The sequence below is a fragment of the Cheilinus undulatus genome, linkage group 17 (assembly GCF_018320785.1).
Source record: "Cheilinus undulatus linkage group 17, ASM1832078v1, whole genome shotgun sequence".
Lineage (NCBI taxonomy): Eukaryota > Metazoa > Chordata > Actinopteri > Labriformes > Labridae > Cheilinus > Cheilinus undulatus.
In genome coordinates this window covers 14,196,317-14,211,899 of record NC_054881.1, presented here as the reverse complement: position 1 = coordinate 14,211,899, position 15,583 = coordinate 14,196,317, and the positions used below count along the sequence as shown (strand labels likewise).

Here is a 15,583-nt window from a genome sequence, read left to right as displayed (position 1 = left end):
CTGTTACGGTTATTTTACTCCACACCGCTAGGGGCGCGAAAGACCTGTGCGCAGTCGGTGAAACAAAACCAGCCTCTCCTGGCGCGTCACTCTCCTGCGACAGTCTCTGCTTTGTTTGTTCCGCACACGGCAGCAGAGCAGTACACACCCACTTTTTTTTCCAAAATACTTTCGGCCGTGTACACATTTCGGTAGTCGTAAACAGACGCTACCGCTCGGTCAACCATGGCAAAGTCAAATGATCTGAAAACGTTTCTGGAGTCCTCCCTGAATGAGATATTTAAGGCCACAGTGAGTGACATCCTTGATTCGGTGGACCAGACTCTGTCCGAGTTTCAGGGCATAATACGGAGGATCGAGTCTGAAAACGATAGCCTGAAGCAGCTGCTGTACGCACAGAGGAGCACGGAGTCTGCTGCTAGCGGTAAGAGGGTTGTAAGGATAGATATCTGTGTTGTAGCTGTAGCTTCTAGCAGTCACCGACCTTGTATGCAATTATTGCCTGCATTGTCAGCAAATTTGCCGATGTTTGTGTTTACACAGTCGCAGTTTGTCATCAAGTTATATTGCACCAACAGTATAAAAGTGTTTTAATCATCTCACTTTACTTACATTTCAAAAAGCCGGTTATACAGACCGAAATTGCTCGTCGTTGGTATTATCGGTGTAACGGTTTAATTGGTGACCGTGTTAACTACCGAGCTAGGCCTCAAAGAGTGCTCGCAGACGCTTCATATTTAGTTTTCCGTCATGATGTTAAACTACGCATGTATGATATTAATTAAACAGAAACCTTAATAGATACTTACTGGGGCACATAATGGCAATATCTATTGTTACTATGACAACCACAGATGCATGCGGTCGCCTGTTAACATGGTCACTAATTCAACTGAAACTCCCGGTATTGTACTACTACTACTGTAATACTACTATAAGTTATAAATATAGTCAACGCAAGGTGAGGTAAGTTTATTTTTAAAGCGCCTTTTGTCCAAAGAGCAATAAAATGTGCTTTATAGTCATAACACAACATTAGGACTATTAAGAGCAATTAAAAGAGATGACATTAAGCAAAATAAGAAGTGTAATAGCCAAAAGAAGAAATTTGACATGAGGCAAATATCAGCATAAACAAGAATAAAAGTAAAATATTTGAGGTAAAAGAGGACATTAAGTAACAAAAATTCAAAAACATAAGATCACTTAATTTAACAAGTTAAATGCAGTTTGATATTATAATTAATAAAGTACATTGGTTTAACATCTGCATCAGCTGATATTGGCCTTTTTGACAAACATTAGCCATGGACAAACAATGTGGGCATGAACTGATTTCAGCAGCAGATGTTTGTTGTGTCCTGACAATTTAACACCAGCATTTTCTACACCTGACTACTGATTCAGAGAAAGGATTTATTACTGGTTAGAAAATATGTGGGCTGGTGGGCAAACATCTGATCTGTGTTCATGGTCAAACCTGAGAGAAAACTGTCATTGTAGGAGTGCTGCACCAAAAGAAGCACTGGAGAAAACGGCTTAGCTTAATTGCTTTTTTCAACATCAGCTGTGATTTTTACAATTGGTGCATCTCTAGTTAAAGAAGTAAAGAAGTGAGGCAGCAGTAAAAACATTTTTTTAAAGATTTATAGAGTTTAAGAACCATTTTCTTTATTGTAAAAATACATTAAAATTGAACATAAACAGGGTCACTGATCTGAAACCTCTTGTGAGTTGGGCAGTTTTACAAACACAGTGAACACTCCGCCACTTTCGATATAGATATTTGACCCACTTACATATAAGGCAAGGCTAAATGAAATCAGCACCTTATTCAAACTAACTGTGCTTTCAGGGGAGAGGTCCTGTTTACCAAAGGTCTCCAAAGCTGTCTCTGGGCCAGGGTTGGGAATACGCTTTTTTGCTTACCTGCCACTTTGGCTGGTGGATTCAGAACCTACCAGCCAATCACTTCTTTTACCAGCCACTTTGTTTTAATGATCAATTCAATGTAATGAGGTATGATAAAATAATTAGGGCTTGTAGTGTTCAAGTTAAAGACTATTCAACAATGAAGTAAAATGTTTTAAGTACATTTTCTGCAATTCCCTCATTGTATGACTTGTGAGAATTAAATATTTTATGCACAATTACTACAATCAGATGTCAGAATTCAAACCTTGTTTAACTATTTGGACTTACGAAAAGCAAAACATTGGTTAAAAGAAAAAGATACTGAGTTGAAACATCCCAGCACACAGCTGACTGTAAACATTTGACAGCAGCTCTGTGACATAGGGAGGAGGCAGGCCTCTTTGCTTTGTGAAATCTGCTAAAGGATATCTTCTGTAAATTGATACGACTGTATAGATCCTGAAATAGAGACTGGGTAAGCTCTATGAATCATTTGAGTTGACGATGGCAAACTTGCATCACAATCAAAAATCAGATTTACTTGTCTGGAATCAATTTTTCTATGTTTCTAGTGCGGAAATTGTGTTACATGAGCCAACTATAATGATTTTTTTAAAAGTTACTGGCCCTATGACAATTAACTGAAGAAGTGGATATTGAAAACTTAAATGAATTGAATCTCCAAGAGGAATTGCATCCATACAATTAATTTGTTTTCTAGTTTATGATTTGATTTAATTTTGTTTTATTGTTTTGTGCCATAAGGGCTTTTTTAGTTCACGGATTGTCCCTTAGAAAATGACATATTATGAGTCTTTGAAGGACTGATAGTGTACCAACTGATTTTTCATCAATGAAAACACAGGGTTGATACCATGTTTTTAGTCAGTGTAATTTTGATTGTTTTTATGTATTTATTATTCCAGTGAGTGTATTGTCTTTCTCTTTATCAGATGATATTTTTGTTTATTTTCCTATGAAAAAATTATTAAATATGTATTGTTGAAACAAAAACTGATGTCAGTGGGGAGTTGCATAACACCAATGTGTGAGTAAACATACTATATATGGCTTTTAATAACTGTCTTTACCATTTAGTTCATTTTATTTACCTTTTTATTTTTGCAGATGCTAATGAACAAGATGCATCTGCCCACTTTCCAACCTCAGAATGGAATGATTTACCTATCAACTCCAACGGAAGCTTGTTCAAGGTGTCCATATACAACAGTGACAAGAAGAGCTTCAGGAGGAAGCAGAGGGACAGGGTGAAGGATAGCAGCTCCTCAACCTGCTTCTCACCACGGACTGATAATACTCCAGGAGGACACTTTTTGACCATTGCAGAAGCGCATGTCTCCACCCATGATATGGTAACTGTAAAAACAGAGCCTTGCCTTGAAGAAAGTGAGGCTATTGACCTTTCCCAGCCTCCAGTTCTTCTCAATCTGTCAGTGAAGCATGTTAAGAATGAGAGCACAGAGGTGAGTTGTGATGGTCAGGATGCATATGAACCTCTGATGCCATCTACAGGCCTTGAGCAGGACTTCAAAAGCAGTGACAGTGAGGTTAAAGTCGACGTTGTTTCTGGTAGTTGCATGCTGGATGGACAGCACATTAAGACTGAAGAAGAGGAAAATAATGGGGTGTTGGAGTATGATGAAGATTTCTCTAATCAAGAGATGAGGGGTGGATTAGAATATGTCCCTGAATTGAAAATACATGAAGACAGAAGTGGAAATGGCGAAGTAGTGACCGGTGAGGAAAATAATGCACCTGCTGGTTCTGCAGGTGAAATTGTGGAAGTTCGTCAGAACATTTTGCGCTGTCCTTCTTGTCCCAAAACATTTAGTCGCCCAAATTCGCTCAACGTCCACCTCAGAACTCACACTGGCGAGAAAGCACATACTTGCTGCTACTGCGGTAAGCGCTTCGGCCGAGCCGATCTCCTGAAATCTCACAAGAGAACACATACAGGAGAGAGACCTTACAGCTGCAACTTGTGCAGTAAAACATACCCCCACCCCAGTCAGCTCAGGATACACAAACGGATCCACACCGGAGAGAAGCCGTACAGCTGTACGCATTGTGGGAAGTGCTTTAACGAGCACAACCAGCTCAAGGTCCACCTGCGGACTCACACGGGGGAGAGGCCGTACAGCTGCCAGGAGTGCGGAAAAACCTTTAGTAATGCAGGAAATCTCAGAATACATGAGAGGATCCACACAGGTGAGAAGCCGTATTGCTGCACTCAGTGTGGGAAGAGATTCAACGGCTTGGGTGACCTGAAAACACACTACAGGATTCACACAGGGGAGCGGCCCTACAGCTGCAAGCTGTGCAAGAAGACCTTCAGCCAGACAGGACACCTCACCATACACATGAGGATGCACACAGGAGAGAGACCGTATAGCTGCGATGAATGTGGCAAGAAGTTCACAGTGGCCAGCAGCCTTAAACTGCACCAAAGGACTCACACAGGGGAGAAGGAGTACAGCTGCTCGTACTGCAATAAGAGCTTCAGCAGGTCAGGGCACCTGAAGAGACATGAGCTGGTCCACACCAAAGAGAAGGTGTTTGTCTGCAGCGAGTGTGGGAAGAACTACACAGACCAGTCATCGCTGAGAAAACACATGAAGATACATGCAGCCCAGGAGCAGAAGAGTTCAAGTGAGGCAAGCACCAGTGAGGCATAAATGAACCTGTTTGACTGTCAACAACGGAGAAAATAAAACAGAAAATAACTGCTGTATTTGATAACACAAAGTTAACTAAAATCAAGGTCCACTTGCTCGCTTTTCTTCCAGAGCCTTTAAACTCATGGTGAGAAAAATATTCTGCACACAATTTTACTAGCCTTTGAGTAGAAACAAAAACAAAATATACTTCCAGTATTGGTGTAATAACACTATAGGGGATGTCCCTAGCTATCAATTTCTAAGGTATTACATGCAACTTTGAATTCAGACAAGGTTACTGGTTTAAAGCTATGAAAACACACAGAAATGCATTTGGGATTGAGCACAATAAATCAGACACAACTGAACACAGGATTGCAATGTCAGTGGGTTAACAATGTCAGATTGGCTAGCAGTGCTAGCGCAGCCCGTCTCCAGTCCTCCTTGGATGTTACATCTATGTCTCTTTTTATGTTGGTTGGAAATTATCCAGTTTAATTTGACATGACCTGTATGCAAGTTTGTCTCCATTCTCTATATCAGAATACTGAATAACCCCTATGTGCTGTTAGATGGGACCACTAAGCTGTGGCTAAAATATTAAATCACAATTATACTTACTTCGTATTAAGATCACAGTTATCAATCATGATAAAATAAATGTTTCCTGTTGCCTCAAGGGGCAGCTACAGCCTAGTATTGCTGCATGGTTGACTCCTTAAAACCAGAGTGACTCCTTATAACTGAGGTCATTTTGCCTTTTTTTGTAAATCAGCAGCTGCCTTTCAATCTTAAGCTCTCTCACTTTTCAAACTTACCAGAGTGCATCGCGTGGCTCTCTGTGCTCCTCACTTAAATTGAGGTGAGAGCTGTTTTGATAGGTGGGGCAGTGCACAGGTGGTGTTGTAAAGATGGGCTCAGTTTACCACTCACGACAAAATAAGCACAACAAGCCAGTAATCATTCAGTCTTAATAAGTAGAGCTGTTCCGATTCCAGTACCAGTATCGGAAATATGTCCGATACTGCTTAAAATGCAGGTATTGTTATCAGCGAGTACATGAGTTTATGCACCAATGCAACGCCGTTTGGTTTAACTATATATTTTGCTTAGTATAACCATGCTAAATGTTAGCACTATAAACGGGAAATCACTGCATGCACGAGTTACCGTGTTTAGAGCACCAAAGAAGAACTAAATGAGTCACTGCGGCAGCAAAGACTGGTGGTTGCGTGACATTTTTCTCTAAATGTGATCATTAAAATATAGTCCTTACAGGCGCAGCTGTACAGGACAAGAAGTGACACAGTTTGAATAACTTGAACTCTAAATCTTTGCCCCCTACTTGTTATTCCTCTTGAAGCTAGACGTTGTCCCATCCCATTGACGCTTTTGATGCCTTTGAATCCCGTTGGCAGCATTTTCAGCGAGCCTGGAACTCCTGTGACTTTTTTGGACTTTAATGGTAAAATCCACACCAGTAAACTTCATACTGAACATCTTTTTATCCATTTTAATCCAATTACTGTCATTTATTACTGCTATCTTGAATGCTATTTTTTTACGTATTGTTTACTGTTCATGAGGGTCTGTCAGCCAATGGCAGGCTGTTCCTTAATCACATCATGCTGCCTGAATGGAGAAAGACAGGAGCCTGTGAAGCACCATGTGTTATTGTTATTTTAATGTTAAGCAGTAAAACTCAATAATCAGCAGAAACCCAACTCTAGGATCACAGAGATGCTGTACATGATGGTTCTATTTGTTGAGTCGTACTCTGAGTCAAATATAGGTCTAAAATAATTTACTAGTCTGCACAGTCAGTCCAGAAAGTTCACACCACATCTTTGAACCCAAAATCAGAACTGAAATTTAAACACAGCTAAAAACCCAGAACCTGAACATAACATTATGTTTCTTAAAACCAGTTTTTTTTGTTGTTCTTAAACAGCAGTTTTCATAAGAAACAAAAATACCTAATATTGCAGTAGAACCAATTGTTTTGGTGGTAAGAAACAAGTTCATTGTTGTACAAGTGGCTTTTGGTATAATCAGAGCCCTCTGATCTAACACTCTAAATGACCACAGTAAAATGATGCCTTGATCATTTAACCAAGCTGGACTTTATGTCATGATGCTTTGAATTGTTTGTGTGCCATGGTTGAAAGCTCCAGAAAAAGAGCTACCAAATGGACCTTTAGCTAGAATAATGTTCTCTGACTGCTGCTACAAGCAGCTAAACTGAGCTTCAAAGTTCAATGACCTTAGACTATCAAAGTGTATGTGTTGTTTGTGGTACAGTGGAATACACTGTTGTCTAATCTTAGCTGTTTTAAGTACACACAAATATTTATCTAAACTGTAAGATACATTTTTTTAAAAAATGTGTTGATTTCTAAGCTCTAAGTATTCCTGTATTAGTCTGCTCTCTCACAACACTGTAAAGAGCTAAAGGCAGAGAATGGGACCATCACAAAAAACTAAATGAAAATAAATATTGTCATTGTGAAAGGTTGAGTTGATGCTCAGCAAGTCCCTCAGTGTCCACATTCTTTTGGAGAGCTTTTCAAAATTTCCCATATAGGTCAATATAAGAACTAATAAGATGCTTCAGATTTATATACTTGTAGTAACTACAGGTTTAGAAATGTTCGAAATCAGTGATTCAAAGCAGAAGATAATATATTGCTGTATATAGCTTGAACTATACAGACAACCTTCATTAAACTGATAAGAATGTATTAATGCCATATGTTAATGGAAATAATGCTACTGAAAATATTCAGTAATGATCGACCGGCTTTCAATAGTTAATTCATAATCAATAGTAAGCTGATCTGTGAATGTGGATTATTTAAGGATGTTTTAGACTCCTAACATGAACACATAGGAATAAATTGTCATGTGAATGATAGCTGGGCTGATTTTTGTTGTGGCTTCTTGTTGTAACACATGTAATCATTCAAAACTATGAGTGTTTGCTACCAGGAATTTATTAAAACTAGTTCTCTGTGTGATTTGTGTCTAAATTAAAGAAAAATAATAACCAGATCAAAGTTTGTACACTTTATTTACAATTCACAGATTTTATTTTGTGCGTGAGAAAGTCTATATGTATTCACTAAAATTCAATATACAGAGACAGTCTTTAAGTGCCTTTTTAGATATTATTATTATGTATAGTGCAGTGACTCCAAATGATAAGAATCCTAATTAAGTGCATTATGTGTAAAATGGTGTATTCAGATGTTTAATTTTCCACCAGTTAAGATCAAGTGCCATGTCCTGTTATGAAACCAAATGGAATCCATTTGTATGACTTATCCTTTATAATACTTTTTTTAAAATTTGAAGATAACATTCTTTAGGTCTGTCTTAGTAAGAATGAGGTGCTACATGTGCTTTACTATATAGGCATATTACAACTTTCCTTGATGAACCTTGCAATAGATACAACATAAATTACTGGTCTTAGTTGAAATACATCCTATATATTTGGCATATTAAATCTAGAAAACAAATGAACATGTTTGGGGTAAAATTCAAAAAGTTGCTAAAAAGCAAGTAAATAATTAGGGGACCAGATTTAGGGGTTGTTTTATATGAGTCATAATAATAATTCAGCTTCTACTAATCTGTATAATATGTAGTCTTTGCCCAAGACCAAACCAGTATGGCCCGCAAGGGTCTGGGAAGGATCCCTATCCTCAGGCCTGAGACACGTGTTACCACTAGAATTTTTTGCCTGTTTTACATAATCATTGATCTTCCATCCATCCATTTTCTATACCGCTTATCCCGTTAGGAGTCGCGGGTGTGCTGGAGCCTATCCCAGCTGTCATTGGGCTGGTCGCCAGTCAATCGCAGGACTGACATATAGAGACAGACAATCAGGCACACTAACATTCACACCTACAGACAATTTAGATAATAATTTAGATAATAACAGCGCATTTTGTAAGCCACTAAGCAGTTAGGATTAGGGCAAGGTAGTAGGGTATACCCTGGAGCCCACCTCAAGTCCTAGGGTTAAGGTTAGGTGTTTAGTCTAGAGCCCTGAAGGGGGGTTAGGTTCAGGCATAAGTCACTAAGGGCAAGGTAGTTGGGTAGGGCATACCTTGGAGCCCACACTAAGTCCTGTGGTTAGGGTTATTACATAATGCAGCGTTATTACATAATGTGGCGCTACAAGCCTCTTTTTTGTTAAGATCTCAATTGAACAGATTTTAGTCTTCGAAACAAACCAGAAATGTAGTTTAAAACCTTAATTTTAAAGCCTGCTAGTTAAAATATGCTGGCTTCAATGTCAGGCCCATAAATACAATTAATAGGACAGGATAGTCTGTGCTCACATAGAGTGCAGGGGCTCAGGTGGGTTGGCCTGATATTGGCTCTACAAGGCCTACTCCTTTATTTGTACGATATGTATTGGGAGGGATTTTTTAATCTGTTTTTATTATATTAAAAACCCAAGAGTGATACACAAGCATATTTGGGGCCGTTGGTTAGTTGACCAACAGCTGGGTGTTGTGCAGCCTCTTGACAAAATCCTCGGTTCCACCTCTTTACCTGTTCTTAGAATTATCTATAGTTTAGTTGAAATAGTATTCCCAATATGGCATCTATTGTCATTTTACTTCAAAACACCTCTCCAGAAACCAATGGTTGGTGTCACTGAGGCTACATCTATGTTTTAAACAGTCTACAGTACTTTTGCAACCCATGTTTGTAGGACACCCAACTGAGAATCAGACAACCACCTCATTAAAAAATAGCTTTCGACATTGGATTAAGGGATAGCTTTATATGTTCTGCTATGTTAAAAACAAAAATGCATTCATATGGAACCATTTGATAGACATAAAAACAAAGGTCTCATGTGTCTCTATTGGATTGGGGTGGGCTTGCTCTGACAGCAGTTGACACCCCATGGCAGCTTCTCTTTAGACAGGTAGAGCATTGGCTGGATGGTGCTGCTGAAGTCCATCAAACCAAATGCAATGTAATGAATGTAGCACCGAAATACATCAGGAGAAAAGTAGTCCTGGAAGGGGAAAAGAGCCACAGGCGGGAAGTAGTTGAACACAATAATAGCGAGGATGATGAGCACCATCTTGAAAGCTCTCTTCTTCACTGGGTGCATCTCATCTCTGCCTGGCCCCGATTGGCGGAGCACCCAAAGGATCGCAATGTTACAGAACACCATGAAGGCGAACGATGCCAGGATCATCCCTGTGAAGACCTTCTCGAAATTAACTATGTTGCCCACGCATTTAGCCGCAGCGTAGGCCAGAGTGATCAACCAGACCACCAAGGCCAGGATGGCTCTGTGTTTGCGGTCCTTGAGCTCAGTGAAAGTGATTGGATGAACCACAGCCATGTAGCGATCCAGGCAGATGCAGGACAGGAAGAGCGGTGAAGAGTCTTTAATGCCGTAGAAGAAGCGCAGGACGTACCAGGTGCTACTGGTGGTGAGGAAGACTATGTTTGCTAGCTCAAGGGGAGGGATGAGACAGAAGAGGATGTCCAGGACCGCCAGGTGGAGGATGAAGATGTCTGAGGTGGAGGAGTCGCCTTTGTTCTTGTGGATGAGCCAGAGGACCATGAGGTTGGCTGGGATACCCAGGAACATGTTGATGAACTGCAGGCCAAGATACCAAATGAGCACAGCAGGCATGTCTTTGCATTGCTCATACACAGTCTTCTCTCTGCCGGTGTAGTTAAACGGCCTGTGAGAGACGAAGAGCAGGGAGGAGTTGATGTATAAAACCTCCATGATGGCCAGATTGGGTTGGAACTTTTCAGGATACACCAGCCAATGAGACAAAGACCTGGGGAAAAAAATCAGAAAAATATATAACAGGCTCAGCTTTTATGTACAGAATGCAGAAGCACTTGATTTTGGTATGAAATGTTGTCATGATAGTATCATGCTTAAGTGTATCATCTGAGTATTGGTTAGGCAAACAAGTGACAGAACTAGACTGTATAACATGGACATAGTTTCAGTGATGTCATCCTCTGGTTTCTGAAGAAATGTTATCAAGCCAAATAATGCCAGTCTTCATTTTTGAAGTGCTACCTCAGCCTTTCAGATGATTTTGTAACATGCCAAGAGGTGGAGTTAAGGCAGGCGTTTAAGAAAACTGCTATCATGCCCACCTATCAGTCATCCTAGCCATGCCCCCAATTATGCAGATCTACATACATAATAATATTATCATCAAAACTGATGAGTTATAAAGATTCACTCCTTGTACAGGAATAAGCCCCAAATACCAAATTCATGTTTTCAACCAGACTATAAACATGTTTCTGTTTGGTAGAATTTAAAATGAGACCTAATGGGGATCCCTTAGATTTCACAGCCAGCCTCAAGTGGACACTCTAGGAACTGCAGTGCACTTCACATCAGCTTCATTTCTCTTTTTTAAATGCTGGAGGCTGCAACTTGGTTGACTCTCATCACCAACTGTGGCCTTGCTTTCACGTTACTTGAACTGTAATCTATGAAATTCATGGACAGGAAGTCTTGGTTTTACCTTTTTTGATAGGTCAGTGGGTAGCATAGGAAACTAGGGAGAGAGTGGGATTTGAAATGCAGGAAAGGAGCCACAGTTCACACTTAAGCCAGGTCCATCCGCTTATAGCCTGTACATTTCGTATGCCCTAACCCTTAGGCCATTAGCGCCCCTTGGACAGGAAGCCTTGGCTGGAAGTCCAAACTACTCACAACATAGTAAGCCCCCAAAATTTAGTTATTGCTTCCAAAGGTTACACTTTCATCTAATTATGGACAATGTGCTCCAGCATTACCTCAGGAATGACACTGAATCGAGTACCAAAAGGCAATGATACAAAGTTGAACGAGGGTTCTGTTTGGTACAGTGGCGCATTCCCAGATATGACAAAAAGACGTGTCTTCAGGACAAATCAGCAAGGAGAAAGCTTCATATAAGTGGGGCACCAAAACAACAAGCTTCAACAAGGTTCCTCACAAATGCCCAATTTGCATGGATATTATTTACACTGTAAATTTTAACATAACGTGGCTGTAGTTACTGTTTTTATCACTGTTAAACTCAGCTGTTTTTAAACAAAAGTCGACAACACAGCTGTAGTGAAAAATGCTTTTTTTCAAACAATACAATTTTAACTGTAGCTCACACAAGCATATAAATACATTCTTATCACCCAACTTAAAATTCTGTTAAATATACTGCATAAAGCACCACTTATTGAACATTTTCATAAATATAATTAATGAGGGTTCTTTGTTAAAAACACAAAATTTTGCAGAACTTGTAAAAATGAATAAATACAATGGAACTGTAAAAGCAGAAGTGAATTCTCACTCTGAACTCAGTCTTATTATTTATCTGACAAGAACATTCGTCCCCTAAATATATTCTGGAATAAATCATGTTAAACACTGTTGGAAATATAGAAAAATAAATCTTGGGCTTGCAAAATTAATAAAGAAAAATGTGAGCTTATAATGTACTGGATTAAAAAGTTTGATAATGTGATGTTATATCAAAGGTAAGCCTTCATCATTATTTGCATTATTTAGCAACATTATGTTACTCTTTTATTTCCACAAAATATACTCTACCTATAGTATACCTATAACATAACATAATGATGTATGAACCAAAAATATTAATATACCGTTATATTGAGTAGTGGTGTCAGTGGCTTAGTGGTTTTACAAGTGCACCTATGAGCAGAGGCTGTTAACAGCTAAGCGGACTTTCCATGTCCCCGTGTGTAATCCCCCTTTTATTTCCTTCACAGTTTCCAACTTCATCTACTGACCAAGTCTAAAAATGGTTTTTAATGAATAGAAGACATTAAAAAAAGAAAAATGCTTTGCCTGTCTTAAAGATAATATACTGTATTCAAAATCAAGTTTCAATGTAAAAGAAAAGTGTTTTATGGAAATAATTAGCCCTCACTGGCGTAATTTAAATTAATCCAGTGACCAACATTTCTAACCTTCAGTTTATGTTTAACTTAAGCAGAATTCTTAAATGTTATAACATTTGTAGAAAGGACGAAGCAGTATCAAACAAACTAAATGAAGCTCCTTACCTTTAACAAGCGGAACGACTGAAGTTATTTTCTCTGCATCACTTTTAGACACACTCTTCAACCCATTTCCTTTTTATTCTCTCTCATGTAAAGCACACCGCTGCTGACCACCCACTAACATGTCTGCATGTTAAACGCTTCTTTATGAAAGGGCAGAATTGTTTATAAGTGTCCCTACAGAGTCAACAGGCAGCACACATCACTATCTCTGTATCTAAGGGTGACATGTAAATGTGCAACCTTACTGTAAAGAGACTCCTCTGCTGCAGGCCGTGCAATCTAATGAATTTACCTTCTAAAGGATATTGCTACTTAAAATAACGCAATAAAAAGTCTGAAAATGTCTCCAAAAGGAAATAAATGAATGTGACTTTTAATTTAAAGGGCTGGAAAAACAATAAAATGCAACTCACCTGCTCAGAAGGAGTGTGCAGCACCTTCCTGGTGTCCCCTCTCTTCAGCTGATCCTTGTGGCTCCTGTGCACACCTGTCCCAGTGTGAACAAAAACTGAACCCCCACCTTAAAATGTATAAATGGAAAACATATTTTGGAAGATGATCCAACACTTCAGGGATCCTGCTCCAGGTCTGATCACCCAATCACAGCTTTCAGACGACGGTGTGATCTCCCTCTGGAGGCCATAATGTCTTATTTGGCCCTTCTGCATACATCAGACTTTTTAATTTAACAAATTAATGATAATAAGATAAGGATAATAATCAAATATAAGTATATCATTTAATGTATGATGGTGATTTAGGATGTAATGAAAAAAATTAAGAGGTTTGTGTGGCGTCATCATCCATTCACACTGATTGGCAATGATGCAACAAACCAACGGTGCCTGACGGAAAATTGTCAGTAAACAACTGATGCAACAGTCCAGAAAATCACTTCTGATTCAATTCAGTGTAACAAAGTGTAATATGTTACATTAGGGTGACATGTTTGGACTTGTGATGTCCGTCAGGTGGATTTACTGCACCCAGATTGCAGATCACCTCATGACCCTGCATTAACATGCTATGCTTTTACAGTAAATATTATACAAATAATAAACAAAATAACATTTATTATCCCATTCTCTGCTGTTTTCATTGGTCTGCCCTGAGTTGCATTACTTTCTTGCAATGGTAGAGTGTTTTCTGTGCGTTTGGACAGCTTGTCTCCACTGAAACTCGACCCAGCTTTGTTTACCTGTGTGTCTGTGGACTCGTTTGTGTTGGTGTCATGTTCACAGGAGTTGTCTCTCCCTCCGATAAGGCGGGAGGTTCTCACAGGTTTGCTAAATTCTGCATCTAAGTAGAAACACACACAGCAGCAGCAAAGCTGAAACTATCCACACAGTGGGACACTTTCAAGGATCACTGGAGCTACTTGAAGTGATTTATTGTCACAGAATTTTTGACACTAACACGGTATCTGAGGATTGATATGCACTTACCGACCTCTTCATTAGGTATACCTGCTCAGCTCCTTACTTACACAAATATCTGATCACCATCAGATATGGAATATCCAATCTTGAGGCAGATGGGCTGCAGCAGCAGAAGACCACAACAGATGCCACTCCTGTCTGCACAGAACAGGAAACTGAGGTTGCAGTTCTTACCAGGTCACCAAAACTGGGCAATCAAAGACTGAAAAAACACTGCCTGGTCTGATGAGTTTCTATATCTGCTGCAACATTTGAGCTGTCGGGTCAGAATCTGACATGCACAGCATGACCATCCACAACCATGACACACTCAAAGTCTCTTAAATAAACTTTCTTTTCCATTCTGATGCTCAGTTTGAGCACAACCAGTTCATGTTGACCATGTATTCATGCTCAAATGTGTTGGTTGCTGCCTTGTGATTGGCTGATCAGATATTTGCATTGATAATCAGTTGAACACCTGTACGTGGTGAAATGGTTGATTAAAGGGGAGCTAGAACCATGCAAAGTAGAAAACATGTTTCAAACAAATGATAAGAAGGCTGATGACTATTATGCAGCACAACTAGATTTAGATTTATAAAGCTACAACAGTAATACATTCTTGAAAATGCACCCACAGTCATCTAACCATTTAAGCCCACCAGTAACAGTTTCCAAAGGTCATGTTTGTCATGTCCCTTCTATAAATACATTTTCAAATGTTATGCATGCTTTTTCTATCAATGACATGCAAGTAGACACCTTGGGAAACAGTATTGGAAAAAGAAAAAAGTCTCCTATCACATGGCGTTGAATGCCTGCTACATTAAATCAAGGGCAGAGCAGCAATGAATAAAAAAATAGAGAAAGATTTGGGCACAAATGGGTTAAATAAACATGTACTATATCCAGGACTCAATGTACCCAACCATGATTCACCAGAACTACTCTGGACTAGTTTCCACTCAGTCTCCTCATTAAAAGCAGAGCAGAGCTCATCAGATCTGAGGGAGGAAGTGCAAACGTGTCTCATGAATTACATCAGATCATCCTCACTATCAAGGGACATTTCCTTAATTTATGACAAGAGATCCTAACAGAACTAAGCTACAGGGAGTACCTTTCAAACTCGCTGATTCTTAACGAAAACTGGAGATTTTTCTTTGAAATAAAGTGGAATCTAAAAGTAAATTCTGTCTGAAAATGCATGCATCATCATTCACATTGACATGAGAAGGCAGAAAAGTTAAAACCACTGAGAGGTGTGTGTTGGGTTGCGTTAGACTTATCTGATCAGAAATAGGGGTGGGAATTGCAGGGCAACTCATAAGATTAGAAACAATATATGAAAATACAGTATGATATGAAACAATTTTTTTTATACAATACGATAATTTCAATAAAGTACTGCTTGGTTCAATTCCAGACAATACCATATGATTAGATATATAATATGCATCAATACCATACGACTGG

At 39.2% G+C, this 15,583-nt stretch overlaps 2 protein-coding genes across 3 annotated transcripts; one reads left to right on the top strand and one right to left on the bottom strand.

The window, feature by feature from the left end:
- The first annotated feature begins 133 nt into the window (after positions 1–133).
- On the top strand, positions 134–7,636 carry LOC121525608 (zinc finger protein 723). The gene is made up of 2 exons (XM_041811670.1): positions 134–424; positions 3,043–7,636. Exons 1-2 carry the CDS (start codon positions 226–228, stop codon positions 4,608–4,610), a joined length of 1,767 nt encoding a protein of 588 aa, XP_041667604.1. The 5' UTR covers positions 134–225; the 3' UTR covers positions 4,611–7,636.
- A 1,561-nt stretch (positions 7,637–9,197) lies between these two features.
- On the bottom strand, positions 9,198–14,479 carry LOC121525442 (proteinase-activated receptor 3). 2 transcript variants are annotated; one of them, XM_041811442.1, is made up of 4 exons: positions 14,132–14,479; positions 13,885–13,985; positions 13,100–13,206; positions 9,198–10,423 (listed from the first exon to the last, which is right to left on the bottom strand). In XM_041811442.1, the coding sequence occupies exon 4, from the start codon at positions 10,366–10,368 to the stop codon at positions 9,478–9,480; it is 891 nt and encodes a 296-aa protein (XP_041667376.1). In that variant the 5' UTR covers positions 10,369–10,423; positions 13,100–13,206; positions 13,885–13,985; positions 14,132–14,479; the 3' UTR covers positions 9,198–9,477. The 2 variants fall into 2 exon arrangements, with proteins under 2 accessions (XP_041667376.1, XP_041667378.1); XM_041811444.1 differs by having other exon boundaries at positions 14,173–14,479.
- Between the last annotated feature and the right edge of the window lie 1,104 nt (positions 14,480–15,583).

What these genes read in the sequence shown, in the direction of transcription:
- LOC121525608 (XM_041811670.1), top strand. Translation starts at nt 226, where the DNA reads ATGGCAAAGTCAAATGATCTGAAAACGTTTCTGGAGTCCTCCCTGAAT. An exon ending in CACGGAGTCTGCTGCTAGCG is followed by an intron (nt 425 to 3,042) that starts GTAAGAGGGTTG and finishes TTATTTTTGCAG; the next exon opens with ATGCTAATGAACAAGATGCA.
- LOC121525442 (XM_041811442.1), bottom strand. Translation starts at nt 10,368, where the DNA reads ATGGAGGTTTTATACATCAACTCCTCCCTGCTCTTCGTCTCTCACAGG.